The following is a 21556-nucleotide window of genomic DNA, read 5'->3' as shown; positions in this document are numbered from 1 at the left end:
CCCTGCAGTACGCGCAACGATCTGACGCAGCAAACAACGTTGCACGGGCCGCCAATGCGTCCCGTGATGCGGCTGCCTACAGGGCAGTCCCTGCAGCTTGCAAACTGTTGCGACGATCCTGGCACACATGGCAATGAACAAGGGTGGGGGGGGGGGGCAAAGCAAAATTGAACAGGGGCAAAAAGTATATGAGGGCAGTGGGCATGGCATGGCAAAGCAGCAGACAAACACAGCCTGCAGAACAAGGCTGTTGCAGGCAAACACAGCCGGCAGACAAACTGGCCGGCACAGGCCTTGAAGCACCTCAGCTGCAGACGATCCGGCCGGTACAGGCCTCGCAGCAAAACAACAGCTGCCGATGAAGTTGGCTGGCCTTTGCCTTGCAGTGCAGTTTGATGGAGGGAGTGCGGTGGTGCTGGCCACTCAGAAGGCGGGCTCGGACCTACCTACCTGTCTCCCTCCCACCTATCGCCTTTGCCTGTCACTGTCAATACCCACTTCCGTAATTTGTAAAAAAAAACAAACAATTTAGCCCCAACTTATTTTTTTGTTGTTTTTATTTTCATTTCTTTCTTCCCCACTATAAGTCGTCCCGTAACCCCCTTTATCGTCCTTGTTCGGCTAACCTATCGTCCCCTAGCCTACTCCCAACCCCTACGTTCCCTTCCCGGAGAGGAATGAGGGAGAGCTAGCATCCTGTGTCGAGGCCCAATGAAGCCTCAGGATGGTCTCCCCAGACTTCAGCGATCTTAACCCAAAGTGAGTCCAGCGGCCCACAACGACAGCGAAGGGATGGATGGTGCGGAGGGGTACACTTCCTATCTACCCTATCCATTAACCTTTAAACTACCCCGGGGCTTTCAACAACTGCCTCTCGCTTAATCTATTGGTTCTAACAACCCAGGTTCCCGTCGCCTGTGTTGGTGTCCTCACAATTTCGGGCCTCACCCCCCAATTTTCTTCCCGTGCCCTCACACGGTCTCATGGCTGGGACGCGTGGCTCCCTTGGCAGGCACGACCCTCTGCCGATTCTCCAGCTATGGCACCCCCAGGCACTACACTGCCTCCGAGCCTACCAGCTCCCGAAATACCGGGGAGTGCCCTCCCTGGCGACTCCCCTGAAACGCTCACGTGGCAGGCTGGCTTCCCGGGCCCCTTTCCGAGGGTCACCCGTGCCCACAACACTGCCCACGCGGCTAATGGCACCCCGGGCCCCCGCATCATGCGGGCGCACCTGTGCCCACTACGCTATCCCGGCCCCCATGGGCCCTTGGCCTACCACGGCCGACTAGCCCGGTGCCCGGGGTACCCACTCAGCGATACTCACCTTTCGCATCCACGCTCCCAGCCCGTCAACAGGGCTCCTGCACCCCTCCAAAATGGGTTCGAGCCTACATTCCCACCAACAGCAAAACGACCTCCATTTTGTTAATTTGACTACCTCAGCTAACTCACTCTACACTGACCCCAGGGTCCCTTGGGCTGGAGTCACTCCTCCCCCCAATCACTCATCGCACCATGCATTCCCCATTCGCTCCATTCACACAGACCCACTGGCCTCACTCACTCAACATGTCTCCACACAACTCACCAACTCTTCAACACACACACACCGCTGAATCTGCCATCCTTCTAACTACCTCGTGCTCCCACGTCGTCCCTTACACTACAGCACTGTCCTTTTAACACTACGTAGCTAAGCTACGTCCACGCTACACATCCACAGTCTGTCACTGTCTCCAAACTGTAATTTCCCATCCTAAATCTGCACTTACATCCCTCTAACTAATCCATTCCACAGACTCCATGAGGACTTACCCCTTGCCCCATGAAGTCGGTCTAGCTGTGCTAACCCTTCCCCCTAACTCGTGTCATCCTGTGCCCTGGCCAGGGGGATCTTCCACCCCTTGCCCAGGGAATCCTGTTCATCCGAAAGCAAGGCTTGCTTTTTTTTTTCCTCGCGCAGCACCAGCGTGGCAACTCGCAACCGCGCACCTGTGGCGTGACGTCATGGCAGCTGTTCGCGTCCTTCGTCCCTCTTGGACGGTACCATCCGGCAGGGATTCACCGTCCTGCCGAATTCCAACCATACCCGCAGCCATGACGTCACCCGGCGCATAAAAAAAAACCAAGCCTCACGTCTCGAGGGGTTCCCCACGCGAACACATGTGCTCTGCCCGTTGGAGCTTTATACACCCGCCCGCGTGGAGAACCCATCCAGTCCAAATCCAAAATCCTGCCTAAACTTTGTCCGTCCGCGGGATCGGCAAATCCATCGCTGGCGTTTCCGGACCGGGTTTCACTCCCGTAAGCGCGCACGCGTCGGCCTCGTGCGTTGCACAGCACGGACCTCGCGCTCGCTGCTGGGTGAACCCGGCGCGGTGCTCAAAAATGGCTACGGCCGCTACCCGGCTTTTGTCCCTTATTTGTCGCAGTCGTCAGCGCCATTCGACACACGCGATCAAACTCCCGCGTGTCACGAGACTCACACACCTCACCATTACACTCACCACGGGAGACGCGGCTGCATGCTCACGCATGCCGACCGACATCTCCCTTACATACCGCTCTCTTACACACACTCTCTCTCTCACACGGACCCTTTCACTCTCACACGCGGTGACACTCACACGCGGTGCCTCATCCACACACGGCGTGCTGGGAAGCACGCACTTCGGCACACTTGCCACCACAGCACTCAGACACGGGGCTGCACTCCCACTCGGCTGTTCGCACACGCGTGCCATTTCCTGCGCGCACATGGTCTCTTCCACCTGCGGTGCCCCTTTCACACACAGCGTGCTGGGAAGCACACTCTCCGGCACACTTGCGACCACATCACTCACACACGGGGCCGCTTCCACACACGGGGGCGCACTCACAACTTTCACCTCACACACCGGGACAACCACACTGGGGATTCGTGTCCCCACAAGGGGTTCCGGGGCCTCTATACCCCCCAAGCTCGGCATGCACCCCTTCGCAGCACTCCTCCCCTCGACCTCGCTAAGCACGACTGAAACCACCTGGTCGTGAGTCTCCTCAAGGGGGCATACTCCCTCCCCTCGTTCCTGGAGGAGGCTATCCAGCTGCTCGCACCGGGTCTCCAAACAGTCCGCCAGCTCCCCCTCATTGTTCTCCACTACCTCCGTGTGTGTGTGCGTCTTTAACCCCGTCTGGATCGTGTAGTCTTCCCTCTATCGTTCCCATCTCCCGCATCTCTATTATTTCCGTCTCTTCCCTTGTTACCTCCCTTGTCTCCACTATTTTTATTTCCTTTGTCGTCACCTCGTGTCTCGTCTCGCACATTTTGGTCACCCCATTTAATTTTTCCCTCTCGGTCACCGTCACCTCCACGCGTTTCGCCCAACACGTCCCCCGAATTATTTTCTCCTCACCCGCCTCCATTGCGGGCCTGACAACCGTCGCACTCCCTCCCAGCTCGTTCGCTCCCACACGTGGACTCGCCATTTTGAGCTCCCCTGTTATTGCCTTCATGTTCTGCGTCTCACCCCGTATTTCTCTCATTTCATCCTTCAATTGTTGCGCATTTTCTTTAATTTCGTTTTTCATTGCCGCCAGTATGGCGCATAGCTGGGCCATGTCGGGTGCACTCGGCTGGGCTGATTCGGCCAGGACCGGGGGGTTTTGGCGGGGGGGGGAGGGGAGGTGTCATACACTGCGGCCGCCACACCCATTTCTGGCTCTGGGTTCAGTTGGGGGAGTTCGTGTTCCTGCACAACCAACATTTCCTGCTCGGGGTCTCCATCCTGGGCCATGGATTCTACACATTCTACATCCATTTCTAATAACCCCGGCTCCCGCTCGCCTTGAGACTCAATCTTATTTCTCGTAATGGGTTAATTTAAATTGCTCGTAATTTGGAGGGAATCGGGGGTCGCTCCTCTCACCCCTGAACCGATTCCCCGTGAATTTAGCTGGAGACGGGAGAGTTTGTTTCCCACTCGCTGACACCAGTGTTGCGAATTTGCGCCCGCCGGCGTGCGGACGGCCACGTAATCGGATCGCGGCACGTCGCCCACCGGACGGACAATTCAGTCGTGACCCTCCGGGAACTATTTCCCGGAGCCAGTCACGGGTGGGCCTTTCGACCTCACCACAATCGTGCCAATCAGCCACCCGCGTAGGATAGGGTTGTTCGCCAAACTCGACCTACCTAAGTACCCACGCGGATGGTAAACCGGGCGATCGTACCTCGCCGCAGGTCGACTTCGGACACGAGCCGCTTGGGCGGCCCGTTCCGTACTATCAGGATAACCGAGCGGTGTTATCGTCGACCTCGATGGTTCAGATTATTTACCGGGCATTTTGCACCCACTACGAACCCTTTACGTGAAGCAGGATGGAGATTCAATTAGAGAAAAGACGAAGCGAAACAGGAAAACAGTTCACACAATGCACATTTATTTCCCGGCACACGGAAAGCACGTATATACAGCCATACAGTCAAATGCACATATCGTAACCAGAACAATAAAAGCAACAACGACGCAGAGTTGATACCGACTACGCGCACACACGGCAACACTTATACAGCTTTACTTTACAGATGGCGACAACACACATTTACACCAAAGCAAAGGAAAGAAGCCACCCTCATAGACAAGGGGGCAGACAGGCATGTAGGCCAAATGTACGCGTGACCTGGAGGAGCGGCCAGGTCCGCGAGACCGGGGGGGTCCTACCCGCGTCCTCATGACGCGTTGGCGGGCGAGCTGCAAATGTGGCCGCGCGGCTGTGCCCTGACTCCGTGCTCCTTGGCGGGTTTCGTTGGCACGACGTTTGGAGTGGGGTGGGAACGGGGCCCCCTTTTGCACTATCTCAGCGCGGGGGGGAAAGGGGGAATTGTTGATGCCCTGGGGGAGGGAGATGGCTGGCTGGCTTGGGTCCCGCGACGAGACGAGCAATTCCCCACACCGTAACCTCGTCGCCGACCGCCGTCCTTCTCGCCTAGGACCCGAGCTCCTTTGCCTGCAGTTCCACCGCTCTTACTCTCCTCACCCGACCGACTCGACTCTGCCACTCTTCTCCGTTCCACACTCTCCTCACCCGACTCCCCCGATGACTTTGCCAAAAACCCTCTCGGCGACTCCAGAACCCAACTCTCTTCATTCGCCTTGCGCTCGCCTTGTTATAGGCTGGCAGGAGCAGCTAATATGCAAATATTCGGATCAGAATGACCTCGGGGGTGGAGCCACGCTCGCCCATTGGTCGGAGGAAACGGGGGCGTGAATCTCCCCTGATCCTAGAATTTGCATATATCGACTTCACACACACGTGCCTGGAGGCAGGGCCAAACCGCCCCGCGCTCGCTAATTGGATGGAGGAAAAGTGGGCGTGTAGCGTTTTTGATCCGAATTTTCCCTCGGAAAGGCCGCTATTTGGGCTCGCGGCTCGGTGCGTTCGGCACCAATCGCCGAACGGGCCCGAGACAGCCCGATGTTCAGTGTTCACAGGTGGTGCAGGAATGGCCGTAGAAGGAGAGAGGTGAAGATGGTGGAGGGTTTTCGGTGGTGGTTTGATGGTTATGGTGCCGTTTGGGAATGGCGGTGATGCGATGATGTGGGAGCGTAGATGGTGGCGGTGGCGTGGTTGTTGTGTGATGGCGGTTGAGACGTGGTTGGTTCAAAATAAAGATAGAACAGAAAAACGCCTAGCTCAAAGGATCGCAGCCCGGATGAATCACATAAATTCCCTCTATACAACGGGTTTGGGCTAACTACACATGTACTTAGAGATATCTCACCTCCGAGTCCTGAATGGTGATTTGCGAATTTCCACAGCCATAACAATATTGTTACGGTTGTGAGGGTAGATGGAGGAATTTCATCGCAAAGTGAGGATTGTATACAGTTGCTTGGTCCGAGGATGTGTAGGAGACATCTCAATGTAAATTAAGTAGGGAAACTGTGAGCTTAAATGTTACTGGTCACCACATTGGAGAGGGGTGGGGGGGGGGTGGTGGTGCTCTGTTAATTAAATAGGGATTAAGACCAATATCCCCAGAATGTAATAGCCACCTGTGACCTTCTACGTTTTCGTATTTACAAGCCAGCAATGAAAGAATTATGTTTTTATAATAACAACAACAACAACAACAACAACAACCATAATAACAAGCCAAACGTGCCGAGCAGGCAGAAGCTCCGCCTTCCCGGTTTTCGTGTCGATCCACGCCTGGAGGTGGTTGATTGATGTGTGTGACGTTGGAGAGCGGGTGGGAGAAGGGTGAGGTTCGAAGAGCAGACAGTGGTTGTGAGAGGAACGTGGCTGGGACGGAGGATCTCTCTTTGCCCTCCTCTCAGCACGACGAAATGGCTGCGTGATTCTCGTGTCATGCTGTAAATTTGCCCACGTGCTGGGCAAGATGCTCGTCATTGACTGTTTGGCTGAACCGTGAAGTGTGTACGTTTCTGAGGAAGAAGAGCAGTTGGTTTTGTTGGATTGAGTTGGGTGTGAGGAACGTGGTCAAGAGATGATGGAGCTCGGAGATGGTGTGTAAGGTTAGGGCATTATGGCTGGCTTTCCTTCGATGCATGAAGAAGATGGCACAATTGTCGTATTTGTTCTTCGGCAAATTGGCTCGGGTGGTGGAGCCAGCCGATGGCCATTGACTCTTGGTTGGGTCATGTGAGACGAACCTCGAAGCCTCGTGTATATCACCGAAGGGAGCGGTGCCATTCTGCAGAGAGCAGCGGCATCGGCAAGCACAATCGACGAAGAGGCTGCGCGGTGGTTCCTGAGTCTTGGCGTTGATACAGCCTCACAAATTACCTCACGTATGTTTCCTGCCTAGAGAGCGGCTCGGCGCCTTTATTTGGGAGCACATTCCCACGCACGCAGGATGAAGTGCCTCAATCCTAAAGTTCAATAAAGAGCATCACTGGACAAAGCCAAGTACCCGAATAATGGGAGGATTTTCTTTTACTTTGTTTTCTCCTGGTCCCTAAGAGAGGATGATCACCTGTCTCTGTTATCATCTGAGCTCAAGCGTTTGGACATCGGGATTGCAGCTCTCTCTGAGGTTCGGAGACCGGATTGCGGCGAGATAATGGTGGGTGGTTACACCTACTATTGGTCTGGTCGCTCTGATGGTTACCATACCCAAGGAGTTGCTGTAGCTGTGGCCAATAAGCTGACCCCAATGATAATTGAGGTAACACCGGTCAACGAGCGTATTATGAGATTAAGGATTCGTCACTCCTTAGGTGTCATTTCCCTGGTCTCTATTTATGCTCCGACTGAGGCGAGTGATCTTACCGTGAAGGATGCATTCTACGCCACACTCGAGTCTGTGGTTGATCAGTGCCCCAGACGAGATACACTTCTAGTCTTGGGGGATTTCAATGCATCGACTGGAACTGATAGGGATGGTTATGAGGTGTGTGTTGGTCCCCATGGGTCAGGAACTATGAACCAGAATAGCACTAAGTTCCTTGACTTTGCAAGAAGTCATGGACTTAGGTGGCTGGTTCATGGTTTCAGCGCCCGCAAGCTCATCGCTGGACTTGGTATTCCAACGCTGGCGGTGTGGCAAAGGAGATTGACCATGTCCTCATTGACGGTCGTTGGAGGATGATCCAGAACTGCAGGGTCTACCGGAGTGCTCAGTTCCTCAATACTGACCACAGGCTTGTTGTAGCAACTCTAAAGCTGCACCTTAAATCCTGGAGAATGGTACCATCCCAGCCTAGGCTGGATGTTGCCAAGCTCAGGGATGAGAGAGTAGCTGAGGAGTTTGCGAACAGGCTGAGTGGACACTTGGGGGGTCTGGGTGCTTTGGGGGGTCCTGAAGAGTTGTGGAGCACCTTCAAGACCACCGTCCTTGATGTTGCCGGTGGATGCCTTGGAGTTCACCGCAGGGCAAAGAAGAATTTTGTCTCTCAAGGGACACTGGATACCATTGACCAGAGTCGCAGGGCCAGGCTGAATGGCAGAGCTGAGCTGTTCAGGGAGCTGAGGCGTAAAACTGTACGTGCACTGAGGGTGGACAAGGAGGCCTATGTGCGAGGAATCTGTGAGGGGGTAGAGCATCACCTGTGGACAGGTGATTCTCGTCCCGCTTACAGGGTAATTCGGGCGTTAGGTTCATCCAAGCGCATCGGTGGGAGCACTGCAGTTCGAGCAGAGAGTGGTAGGCTCTTGACAGAGGAGTCTGAAGTGAAAGGCCCGCTGGGCCGGTTACTTTGAGCGGTTGTACCAGGCTGATCCCCAGCTGTCGAGTTGGACGTCAAGGGTGTTACAATCCCTGTTGCTGACCCTCGAATCAACTGTGGTCCACCATCGCTTGTGGAAACACGGGCTGCGGTGAACCAGTTGAAACGGGGCAAAGCTCCAGGGATCTGTGGCATCCATGCTGAACTTCTCAAGGCTGGTGGAAATGCTGCACTCGCGTCGTTGCATGCAGTTTGTGCTCTGCCTGGAACACAGGCATCATCCCAACTGACTGGAAGAGGGGCCTTGTTGTCCCTCTCTGGAAAGGGAAGGGTGATCGCCAAGACTGCAACAACTACCGAGGGGTGACGCTGCTCTCAGTGCCGGGCAAGGTCTTTGCTCGGATAATTCCTTGATAGGGTTCGCCACCATCTGCTTGAGCACCAGCGTCCAGAGCAGTCAGGCTTTACACCAAAGAGGTCAACGATTGACCGTATCCTTGCTCTTCGTGTCCTCACAGAACGCAGACGAGAGTTTCGGAAGGGGCTGCATGCGGCCTATGTTGATCTCTGTACAGCGTTAGATTCAGCGAATCGGGATGTCCTCTGGAGGATTCTTGGTCTTCGCGCGGTGCCACCGAGAACTGACGATCTGATGTCTGAACTCTACTCTGGTACTGAGAGTGCTGTGAAGTGTGGTGGTACCGCCTCTGACTTATTTCCAGTTGTTACTGGAGTTCGTCAGGGATGTGTACTTGCTCCCCACACTTTTTCAGCACTTGTAGGGACTGGATTTTTGGGAGGATGTCGGAGAGATCAAGTTGCGGTGCATCGATTGGCAATGTCAAGATCTCGGACCTTGATTTTGCAGATGATGCAGTCATCTTTGCGGAGACTTTAGACATCCTCTTGGGGGCCCTCGAGGTGCTGAATGAGGAGTCGGAGCCGTTGGGGTTACGGATTTCTTGGGTCAAAACAAAGATCCAGGCTTTCGGTGACATCTTGGATGCTGCTGTCCTGTCTGTGTCTGTTTGTGCTGAGGATGTTGAGGTCGTGGATAGATTCACTTACCTTGGCAGTGATATTCATGTCTCCGCAGGTTGTGAGCCGGAGGTCAATAGACGTCTGGGTCGGGCCTGGGGAGTCATGGATTCACTGGATCATGGGGTGTGGCGCTGCCGGTACCTGTGCGGGAGGACGAAAGTCTGAGTCTTCAGGTCCTTGGTACTTCCAGTCTTGCTCTATGGGTGCGAGACTTGGACTTTGACCAAGGATCTGAGACGGAGACTTAATTCCTTTGGTACCAGGTCTCTTCGGAGAATCCTTGGCTATCGCTGGTCGGATTTTGTGTCCAACGAGCGGTTGCTGAGAGAGACTCGGATGAGATTTGTTACCTGCATAGTCCGTGAGCGTCAGCTGCGGCTGTATGGACATGTGGCTCGTTTTCCTGACGCTGATCCTGCTCACCAGATTCTCTCAGCGAGGGAGTCTCATGAGTGGAGGAGGCCAGTGGGCCGACCACGTGCCTCATGGTTGCAGCAGGTTGACCATCATCTCAAGGAGATGGGGATGGGCCTGGCATCTGCCTGGGGGATGGCCAGACGGAGGCCCCTGGAGTACCGGCGGAAAGTGGACGCAGCGACGCGCTGTTCTGGCACATGCTCCCATACCTGACCTGACCTCCTGGTCTGTATTAAAGTCTGTGTGTAGAGGCGCCTCGATTTAGACTTTAATTTATCTCACGTTATTATTATTACATTTTGAGTTATTACCCTTGTAAATATTTATTTTATATTGCTGATGTCTGCATGTCTGTCGTGGGTTCGAGTATAAACCCCTTGTGCTGTGCTTCTGTCGCTCCGCCAATGCCGCCCTGCCCCATCCCGCGTGCGGAATAATCTTTGAGGATCACGTGTTTGCCTCTTCGGAAAACCGCTCGGCGATCCGGCCTGGTCGGTGTTAACCGCCCGTCCACCACAATTGGGTCGGAGGAATTAAACTAACTGGCCACAGCCGCAACAATATATATGTACTTTTTTTTTTAAACCTGATTATTAAAACATGACGGTTATGTTCAGAAGTTTTATAGTTGAAGGTTAGATACCTCTATTACCTTCATGTTTGTTTTCAAATTCACTTTGCATTCTTGGAAATTGCAACGATTTATCACCACCTTAAAGGCAATTCAGGTTTGGCATAAAATCTGTTTGTTTCGCGTTACTTTCATATTATGATTTTAAATATTTTTGCGAAAAATATTTTTTGGTTATTTATGGCTTTTTCGTTTTTTTTTTTTTTTACGGGTGGATCCGGAAGTGGGCTGGGGGGGGGGGCTGGTGGGCATGTTTCCCCCCACTTGTGCTTGGGCATGGTTGTGACAAGGAGATTTTCTCTCATTACACGGTGTTGCATGCCGTGCCATTTTTAATGGCCTTCCCTGCCTGTGCAGCATCAGTCCAACAGTTTATAATCAGGACTTGGATTCGGCCCCATTACTTATACATGTAAATTCATTGTGATGCTGCAAGACTGACCATCAAAATCTCATTCGTTTTTGTCTTTTTGACAACTCGTGCAGTGTTTACACAATACAGTCAGCAAGTGGCGTTTCTCCACCTTGGTTTGACCCTGGAATTGCAAGGGATTCTTTTACAATGATGAATTGTGCAGAAAGATTTGGAGAATTAAAATTGTTTTGAGCAAATATACTGCAATTAATGGATTAAGATGAAGAAATATTAAGCTTCTCACATAAGAACATTCCTGTGCAAATTTTCAAACAGCTATTTTGTATGTTTTATGCCAACATGGAAAGCTGAAGTGACGTATTAATCTGTTGCATAGACAATTTGACTATCACAATCTCCTATAGAGCTATGCACACTCTCTTCGGAGCCCCCACCCAGATTCAAATCCCCACTGAGCTATAAACTGTCATACTGGTGTCGCGCAGGCAGGGTGATTCACCAATGTGTGTGCCGTCCCTCGGATGGACGTTAAACCAGCGTCCCTTCTGCCAGCATTGGTTGATGAACCTTAAAGATCCCACGGTGTACTTTGGTGAGCTATCGCCAGCACCCTGAACAAATTACAAATTCCTCCTCTAACATGCGGGGGTGGGGGTGGAGGCAGTATATCACTTGCATTGCACACCCTTAAGAGAACCGATGCTAACTTGCAGATATGAATGACGACGACGATAACACAAGACCTTCTTCCTTTGAGTCAGTTAAGGTGAATAGAGATTCCCCCACAAGGTCTAAACTTTTTAAACTGTGCTCTCTTTTTGGCTGTTCTATTGAAACTTCCTGTATAAACTGAGGCTATTGTTAGGATTCCTTCTGTGTACCAGATAAAAGGGCTACTTAAAATAAAAAAAAATTGAATCATGTGTTTTATTGCTTTGTTTCTGTGTTATTGTTCAGCTATTCCCTGTCGAAAGAACTGGAGCCTCCATTGGATTCGGCATTGTCTCCTCGACAAAAGAAGAAAATAATTCGGAGGTTCAGTGGGTACGTAGAATGTTTTGTGGTGCTGGAGAGGTGTGTGTGTGTGCATGGTAACAGTTTGAGTGACCATCACTGAGATTAAATTCTATTCTAGCCCAGTGTATCTTGCACTCCATTTTTGAAATGGTGTGTTTTTGTTGCATGTTTGCATATGAAACACACACACACACACACACACACACACACACACACACACACACACACACACACACACACACACACACACACACACACACACACACACACACACACACACACACACACACACACACACACACACACACACACACACACGTCCCTTCAGTCCTTTTTCTTTACTTTTTTGATTTTATACAAAAGCTGTTTCTTTTGTAGATCTGCTACTCCTAGAGGCACTGAGGCTAATGGTTTGGAAAGGGTTGAGAAGATTTGGTTTTTGTCTCAGATCTTAAAGGCCCGAGGTATTTTCAAACATCTGTGTTCACAAAACAGTACATCAAAACTTAGGAAAATAACACATTAGTAGATTGTTACATTTTACAATCGTCGACTTTATCCAGCAGCCTTGTGGGTTCGGAACAAACATAATTTCCTGGTCTTGGCGGAGCCTTGTGTGACGTACACACGCGAAGCAAGGAGATCATATTGTATTGTATTGTAGTCACCAAGTTCGAGATGAAGACCATTTTATCTACTACATCTCTCACATATTTCTGGGAATTGTTATTGTAATACGAGTTCCCTTGCAAGGATTTTCAACATAGGGGGAGGCCATTAGAGTCACTGAGCTTGGGGGAAGTGAAGCAACTTCCCAGTGCACTATGGGTACCAACAGCCTTTATGATGTCACTTTTCTCTCTATGCTCAATGGAGTAATCAAAAATAAATTTCCCTCAACATGGTTGCCAGCCTATGTTGTTTTTTGTCTGTGCTCTATTCTTTCTTTAATTGTTGAGACAAGCAGGGAAGCAGCACATCCCATTTTTGCAATCTTTGGTATAACTTGGCCGGGATTCGAACCGCTGACCTCACAGACTTGGAGCGCATGCTCGAGCCATTACACCATTATCTTTGTTTACCTTGGTAAAGTCTCCTGATACCTTCAAAATAACCTCCCGCTTTCTCAATAATTCTGGTATTGTGTTTTTATGAACAATGCAATAATGTGAGTTCTGTAAAGAGCATGTATGCAATCCCACACAATTCAAATTATTGCTGGGATATCTCCTGAGTTTCACCTACTTTCAGTTGGACCCTGCAGTGACAGTGCCATCATCTGTAGGGGATTTTGACACTCTATTAAGGTCGCCGCACACGAGCCGATGTTCGCCGACACCACGCAACAACATTGTCGGCGACGAATTTTGTGCAATCTTGTTTTGTTAGAGACTGCCACACACTTGTCTCACACTATGCGATTGTCGATAAACAAAATGGCTATGAAGAAGAAATGCAGGGAGAGGATGAGAAGGATGAAAGCTCTGAGCACCACTGATTTGGCACTCGTGCTGGTACCTCGCTGACGTTGTGCCAGGAGAAATGCGGTTGTGGGTAAAGTCTTGAGTGGAGAGAAGGCTGGCTCATGGAGCATTCAACAACTTGTTGGTGGAACTTGCTGCAGAAGATGAGCGCTGTTATGCTAACTTCCAGAGGACGTACCCGACACACTTTAATGAGCTAGTGGAGAATGTCAGTCTGCGGATAGCGAGGAGAAACATGACATTCAGGAGCGCCCTCTCTGCTGCAGAGCGAGTCACAATAACTTAACATTTTTTGACAAGTAGTGCAGTACTGTACTGCAATTTAAACGAGCATTACCTGAACACACACACACACACACACACACACACACACACACACACACACACACACACACACACACACACACACACACACACACACACACACACACACACACACACACACACACACACACACTGACTGAGTGACTTGCACTGGCATTTTTTATTATAGATATAAGGTTGGGAGTGTTTTTTTTTGGGGGGGGGGGTCAGGCACGTGGACAGGAAGAAAAGGTCAAGGAGTCTGGGAAGAGATGGATAATAATAAGGATGCATTGAAGTGTGCTTTGGGCAATCAAACATTCTATCAATTTTGCTTATGTAATATGTGGGAGGTCCTCGTATTGTCTCAAATTAAATGGAAAGTGCGATTTATGTGTTCGGGATGAAGGTAGGTTGAGAAGGTGAAGTGATGGAATGGAAGACATTCAATTAATAAACAAATTTGACTTTGAGGGGAGACAGAATATTATATATTGCCTTGCTGGAATGCTCTGTCTCCACGAATGACACAGCTAAAAGCCATCCGGCTATGAGGCCCACACGAGGCCAAGATATCCAAGGATCGGAAATGGAACGACACGGGGGTGAGGTCAGGAGTGAAACTTGCAGCTGCAAAGGCCCTAGGGTGCCTGGTTTTAATCCTAGGTCTGACTCAACGCCATTCGTCTCTGCCCAAAAATCCAGCAGAGGGACCGGCTTTTGTTGGCCACCAAAGCTTCTGGCTAGGACTGAAGGGCCCACAAAGATCAATAACAATGAGAAGAGAAACGTAGCAAGTATTGTCTGATGCCATCTGATAGGTTATGGGTTTGAACTCAAGGTTTCAAGGAATGAACGATGAGAACGTGTTACCCTTATTACTTAGATTTGTTTTGAGACAGAAGTTTGTATATTTTTTAACTTGGACAAAAAAGATTAATTTGCAAATTGTAATGAGGTGTGTCATGTTCGGTCTCTGACATCTCACCTCTGCATTACAACACACCTCTTGTATCCAAACTGACTCAGTTGCCTTGCTTTCTTATCGAGATGTTTTGCTTCTCCAACAATTCTAAAACGGCTTTCTCACACTGATTGTTCATTTAATTTCCTTAAATCCATTTGACCATTTCACCCCCTTCTCTTGTGGGTGGAGGTTCTTATTACTGGCCTGTGGAGATTTTCCTCTTTTCCTTCTCTTATTTTCACTCTTCTCGTCTTCTCCACCCACTTTAACTCCTTCTCCTGGAAGTTTGTGCAAGCCATTTGTTGTGCTACTGACAGCTCTGGGAGCATTTCTCCCTGCCTTCTTGTTCAGTTTGAAACGAACCTCACTTTTGCAATTGCCAGTTCTCAGCATCTGATTCTTCACAAAGCCTTTCAAGTTGTCCTGGAATGAGGATGGCCTGCAATGTCATGCCACTTGTGTATTTTACACAATGATGAGGTTAATAATGATTATTTTGGGTTATATATCTTGCTGCTGAAGGGGAAAATAGTTTTCCAAATAAATCTTGGATATATGCATAGAGTAGTTGGGAATGGGTTGAGTTGAGCAGAGAATGATTAGCATTATGAACCCAACCAACTTATGGTTTCCCAAAGGGATTTTCCACCAAATTCCACAGAATTTTCTTGACATGCAAAACATTCACATGCTATCCTGGGATTAAACTGAATTTGTAAGTTGGAGGAAGAGCACCCAGGGTGGCCTAAGAAATGGGTGATCAGTTATCTTGCGGTTTCTATTTGTTCATTTGGTTAACTGTGTGATTGGCACATGATGTGGCTCTCCCACAAGTGCGATGTATCGAAAACACTTACTGCTTTAACCATTTTATTCTACCATTCTTGCAGAACTTGTGGTGTTGCCATTGACCTCTTTTATGTGTGGTATGTGCTCTGGTCACAAGTTATTGCTCACCAGAAAGGAAAATAAAAAGTATCTTTTTGTACAGGGGTCTTGGCTCATGAAGGAGCTGAATGACAAAGGGCAGTGGCCTTACAGACTAGGAGGGGGAATGGGTTGGGGTGGGGGGTGGATATACACAAGGTGGAAAGGAGTAATAACAAAAAATGAGTAACAATGGCTCAGAAAGGAACAGAATGGGAAAGAATCGGTGTGTATCAAAGAGATCATGGATGGAGATGGGTGAGCACATGAGGGAGTGGTGGGTATAGTGGAGCAGTAGCGGCCAGAAAAGAGGCTTATTTAGTGAGATAGCCACACCAGCAGTACCACATTTTCTAATCTGGTTATTATTGACCACCTACTATCCCTGTACATGAAAACCAATGATGCCAGTCTGGGAAATGGTGGCATTCTGAGAAATAGGTCAATTAAGGTCGTTGACCCCTGAATTTGGCAATATTTACTAAAACGGCTATAGTTTATATAATTTTCATGTTACAATACCTTGATATACATCAAACTGATCCTAAGACAATAGGCTATAACATGCAATAACAAAAAAAAAACATGTGGCTGATAATTGCAAGTGCAGAACCAATTTTATGACGAATTTTGCCCCCAAAATCCAAATTTTCGCATTTTTCAAATACTTTTAGCATCACTCAGCACATGCATAATATAAAAGTATAAAATATTAAGCATTAAAAAGTTTCTCTAGGGTCTGCTGCAATTATTCATACATAATATATTCTATTATCTTAAAGGTAAATCATATTTTCATCACATTTTGTCCAAGATGTCTGAAAATACCTGAAAATGGTATTATTCAATACTCATGGCAAATGACCATTAATTTCATATGAAATGTCTTTGAAATAATATATTGTTGCAAGGAATTATAATTTTTGATGAGTATATCAATAACACACAGGGATAGATCCAGAATTTTTGGAAGGGGTGGGGGAGGGGGTTACAAATACCTATGTACTAACACCCCCTCCCCCTTCCTCAATATCACTAAATACATATGCACTAAAAAAGTGCCACCCCTATACCCTGAACCAACCCTAAAATAATTCCCCTGACAAAGAATATTGGATTATATAAGATGATCCCATATGCCACAAAAATCCTGAGATGACCCCCACATTCCTAAGATGGTCCCCACATGTGGCACTGCTATAAATAGCACTCTCATCAGCCATGAGTTTACAATGTATATGAAATTAGGTCAGTCACACTTGAACAGATGCGATAGACTACACATACTGTAGCATGTTTTATGTGACACCCTCTTCTCTGTTAAAATGCAAGTGTGAAAATATTTGTTTCTACTTTTTTAAAATTATGAATAGTCTTGTGATGAAGATATATTACCATGTAGCAAATTTTCTGATGGAAAAACATGTGGTATACTGAATGTTTTGCCTACAGGCTGTTGAGCTGGGGTTAAATAGTGTTGTCATGAGAATGTGTCTAAAATGGAAGTCATTACTTCATAAATTTTATGTAAGGTACATGGTGTTGTGAAAAATAACCCCCCTAAAAGAATAAAGTCCTACGAATAGGGTTTATCCCTTGGTCTAAAATACTTATGAATTTACATTGAATTATTTTCAATTTAGTGGATTAAATAGACTTATTCTGCCAAACTATTGGTGACCAATATTTTTTACGCTTGCAGGCAGATCCACATTTTGTCTTGGTGTACTCAAGATTACTTCAACAGCACTGAACAGTCTATTATTACAATATGGATGCAGAATTTGATACTGCTCCCATTGCCAAGAAAGCTAAGGGAGAAGATACCATTGCCATTGATAAGTGTCTTTTCTGCACAAAATCCTTTTCATCAAAGGAACAGCCAGTCACTCCAGTTCTTAACAAACTACGGTCCTTATTCTCAGCATGCAGACAACGGAATGACTCGGTTAGTCAGAAACTTTTGGCCCATGAATCTGATATAATTTCTGGAACAGTGGTGTTCAGGTATCACAGACAATGCAGATCAACATATGTAAGCCAACATCACATCAGAAGAGCTATTAAAACATTTGATAACTCTGATGTAGTTTTGGATGATGGTGTTAATTCTAGTAGTGGTAATGGTGATGGTGCAAGTGGTGGGTGTGCCAACGGCTTTACAAGATCCAAGGCATCAGTTGTGAAGTTTGACTGGAAATCTCGCTGTTTCATCTGTAGTGATCCTTGCAGCTCAAAGCACCGATTATCTTGGTCCATGGTGGAGTCATCTGTGAAAGATGACCCTGAGCATCCCAACATGTACACTCAAGTTCTTCAAGCTGCAAAGGCTAAGCAAGATGATGACATGATAACCAGACTTCAGGGTGTAACCAATGGTGATCTGGTTGCCATTGAGGCTCGTTACCACAGACAAAAGTCATGCTACATCAACTGCCAGTGGTCGCTCTATCACTGCAAGTCAGAACAGAAAGCAACAATTTGCTGCACACAGTACATCAGTGAGGAGACTGATCAGTGAGTTTACATCACCTATCATTGAACACAGACAAATATTCTTCCTGAGCACCTTGAGAAACGGTTCTTGGAGATCCTTGCTGAAGAGGGAGTGGACCATCCAGGTTCATACACATCCTATAATCTCAAAAGACAACTTATAAAAGAGTGGCCAGATGTGGCATTCATGCCACAACAGGCAAGTCAGATTTTGTTTGTTCTTCAAAGACAACAGTAGGATATGCTTTGCAAAAGGCATATGAGATGTCAAAAGTTTTGAGGGAAGTAGCTGAGGATGAAGAGACAAGTTTGAAGACAGATTTAACATCATCAATGGTCGATGAAACCATTGTTCCAGCCTCTTGGTCTGCTAGGATCTGATGAGCAAAACATTTCAAAGGAGATAGAAATGGCAGTCACAAAGTTTGTTGGCTACATGTATGGCAAGACAAACTGCATGTCATTGAATGCCCTGAGGTGTCAGAAGACTGGACAGAGGAACATCCAGGGAAAGAAACTACCACCAACAGAAGACGCTTTCAGTCTGCATCTACTTCGCTCTGCTTATCAGCTGTTAATATGGAGACAAGCTGCTTACCCTTCTTCAACCATACCTGATGCAGCAGCATATGGCTTCGAACACAGCCCAGGTGGCACTGGTCTCCAGCCTCAAATGATGAGTCAATCACCAGCTGCCCCAGAGTTGTTAAATGACCTTGTGTGTGACTGTCAACCCAATACTTGTGCAGTGGAGTGTTCTTGCTTGGAGAGTGGCCAACCATGCACAGCAGCATGCACCTGTGAAGCCTTGGTGGATGGAGGGGACAAATCATGTTCAAATCCCTTTGCTCTCTCTGCATTTTACAGTGATAATTCAGACTAGATATCAACATAATATGTAACAATAAAATAATGTTGACAGTTTCCTGGCATTTATCTTAGTAACTGATAATTTTGTTAGAAAGATTGCATTTGATGCCAAAAGTGGAGAGTTTGTACAAACAGCCATTATAGTCCTCAATATTTCTTTGAAATTTATTTTCAACAAAGTACATTGAAAAATTACCATTTAAAAAATATTTATAGTGTATAAGAATTTGTACCCCCCCCCCCCCCATTTACACAAATCCTGGATCCATCTTTGTATGTTGTTGATATACTCATCAACAAATATAATTCCTTCTGACAATATAATATTTGAAACAAATTTTTCTCTTAATAAATTTGAAATTAATCAAGTTAATGGTCATATGCCATGAGTACTGAATAATACCATTTTCAGGTATTTTCAGGCATCTTGGACAAAATGTGATGAAAATGTGATTTACACTCAAGATAATACAATGTATTATATATGAATAATTGCAGCAGACTCTATAGAAACTTTTTAATGCTTAATATTTGATACTTTTATATGATGCACGTGATGAGTGATGCTAAAAGTATATGAAAAATATTAAAATTTGGATTTTTGGGGCAAAATTTGTAATAAAATTGGTTCTGTACTTACTATTTTCAGCCACATGTTCTTTTTTGTTATTGCATGTTGTAGCCTATTGTCTTTTGATCAGTTTGATGTATATCAAGGTATTGTAACATGAAAATTATAAAAACTATAGCCGTTTTAGTAAATATTGCCAAATTAAGGGGTCAACGACCTTAATTGACCTATTTCTCAGAATGCCACCATTTCCCAGACTGGCATCATTGGTTTTCATGTTCAGGGATAGTATGTGGTCAATAATAACAACATTAGAAAATGTGGTACTGCTGGTGTGGGTATCTCCCTCTTTTGGTGGCCCCTGCTGCTCCACTAGTAGCGCATTTGAAAGACTGAAGTGAGGAAGGTGAGGCAACGGATACAGGGAGACTATTCCACAAACAAGCAAGGGAATAAATTAATGCAGGTGGACAACCTGTCTGGACTTTGAGACTGTGAGCAGTTGAGGGCTTCTGGAAGAACATGTGTGACCAGGGGTGGCAAAGGAAGGAGAGAGGATGGAGAGGGCAGGAGGAGCAAGGCCAGCTATAAGCTTGTATGAAATATAGAGCTCAATAACTTGCTGCCGATGGCAGAGTGACGGTCCTTGGCAATCCATCTTCTGCCTTAAGATAACGATGTTGTGGAAGACCTTGTTTGTGATTGCCTCAAGAGGAGAAAGGTGGCAATCTGGAGCACTATATGCCTGGTGTTGGCTTAATGGTTAGGGTGGTGGGCTTGGGATCGTAAAAGCCTGAGTTCACACCTCCTCGGCTGTTGAATTCATACCGGGTGGGGTTGACTCAGCCTGTCATCCTTCTGAGGTCGGCAAAATGAGGGCCAGCTTGCTGGTATCCTGTGTCGGAGTGGCGACCCATCCAGGATTGTGCCCAATAGCCAAGGAGACTGCTTAGGCAGCACCAACACTCTGCACAGAGTGTGGTCCCATTGAATGGATGGAGCACTATCCAGAAGTGGGGAGCAATACTCCATGGAGCTCTGTATGAAAGTCTTGTACACCGTGATGATATCGGTGTGGCTCGGGGATGCCTTGGCTAAACAGAGAATACTCAGGTGGCAACTAGCCTTTCATGCTTCCTCTCATGAAAGGCTATGGTAGTTCGTGAGGCCAAGGAGTTTCAGGGACACGACCTCTTCCAGTGGCTGTGCAGAGAAGTAATTGGGATAGTTTGATTACCGATCTTTGTGGAGAGGTAGCGTGAGAGCCGATGACTTACCAGCGTTGAACGCCATGTTCCAAGTAGCTAACCAGCAGCTTATCTTGTCCAGGTCTGATAAAAGAGATTCAGCAGTGGCTAGCCTTTCACAAGTGTGATATATTGTATTCTGCATCGGGTAGTCATCGGCACAATGGTAAAGTTGGTTTTCAAGAGCATCAGAGAGATCAGTTGTTATGGATCAAGAATAATGTAAGTCCTAAGACAGAACCCCATTCTGAAGGGAAAGATCATGGGAAAGGACACCATCAAGGGCCACCTGCTGTTTCTTCTGTACTTTGTGGCTACCTCGTTTACACTTGTTTAAGAGATCTCTCACGTCCAGATGATCACAGATTGGATACTCAACTCGATATTTTTGAAGGATGGCTTTTCCATGATACAATTTCAATAAGCCAGCACTGCACCAGAACAGCAGTTTGATAGTCTTCGATGTAAACCAGGAACAGACAAGCACTCTACCAGATGAGCTATCCTGCCATCCTTAACGGAACATACAGTATATACAGTTGTGGGGACATTTATGTGGCTTGCAGAAAGGGAGGGGGTTGTAAACCTGTGTATTAAGAAATAGATTGTCTTCTCATGATTTAGCCACTTTCAGATTTTAATATGTAACGGTTGCTTTACAACAACAGCCCAAACTTGAGCAAAACGAGACAAATGTCTCGCTATGCACAGCAAGTTGAGAGAGTCCAACAATGACCAAATGGAAATTCGAACCGCAGGAGAACAGTTCGTCAGGCTATGACACCATTGTCGCATCCTCATCACGTTCCTCTCAAATTGCATGAGTCATTTACTTGAATTGGACATAGCATAGGTATTCTATTGATATTTCATGGGGTGCTTTATCTCCAAAAGCAACGGCTGAGGGGTTGGCCACATTGGCTTCCTTTCTTTTTTCCACAATCATGTCATCCTATCAAAGATTGAGGAAATTAATCAGTGGTTATTATGTTCACCATCTCCGGAAACATGGTGATATAATCTCCCCCCTGC

General features: G+C 47.5%; 1 protein-coding gene across 15 annotated transcripts in view; it reads left to right on the top strand.

The window, feature by feature from the left end:
* Window positions 1–21556, top strand: part of RGL1 (ral guanine nucleotide dissociation stimulator like 1) — a 143197-nt gene that overhangs the window by 82716 nt on the left and 38925 nt on the right. For 11 of the 15 annotated variants that reach the window (XR_015051064.1, XM_085854009.1, XM_085854002.1 and 8 more), the window contains one exon: window positions 11600–11686. Coding sequence is in view for 11 of the 15 variants with exons in the window: in XM_085854009.1 (XP_085710135.1) it covers window positions 11600–11686 (87 nt within the window). In the remaining 4 variants the exon portion in view is untranslated. Of the gene's footprint in view, window positions 1–11599; window positions 11687–12037; window positions 12124–12225; window positions 13627–21556 lie in introns of those variants that run through there. The other 4 variants (XR_015051065.1, XR_015051067.1, XR_015051066.1 and 1 more) reach the window with 2 other exon arrangements.

This window comes from Eptatretus burgeri, chromosome 14, assembly GCF_056783735.1.
Source record: "Eptatretus burgeri isolate ZD-2024b chromosome 14, Ebu_testis_v1, whole genome shotgun sequence".
Classification (NCBI taxonomy): domain Eukaryota; kingdom Metazoa; phylum Chordata; class Myxini; order Myxiniformes; family Myxinidae; genus Eptatretus; species Eptatretus burgeri.
Note: the sequence above shows the minus strand (reverse complement) of the source record. Positions and strands in the feature narration are given on the sequence as shown.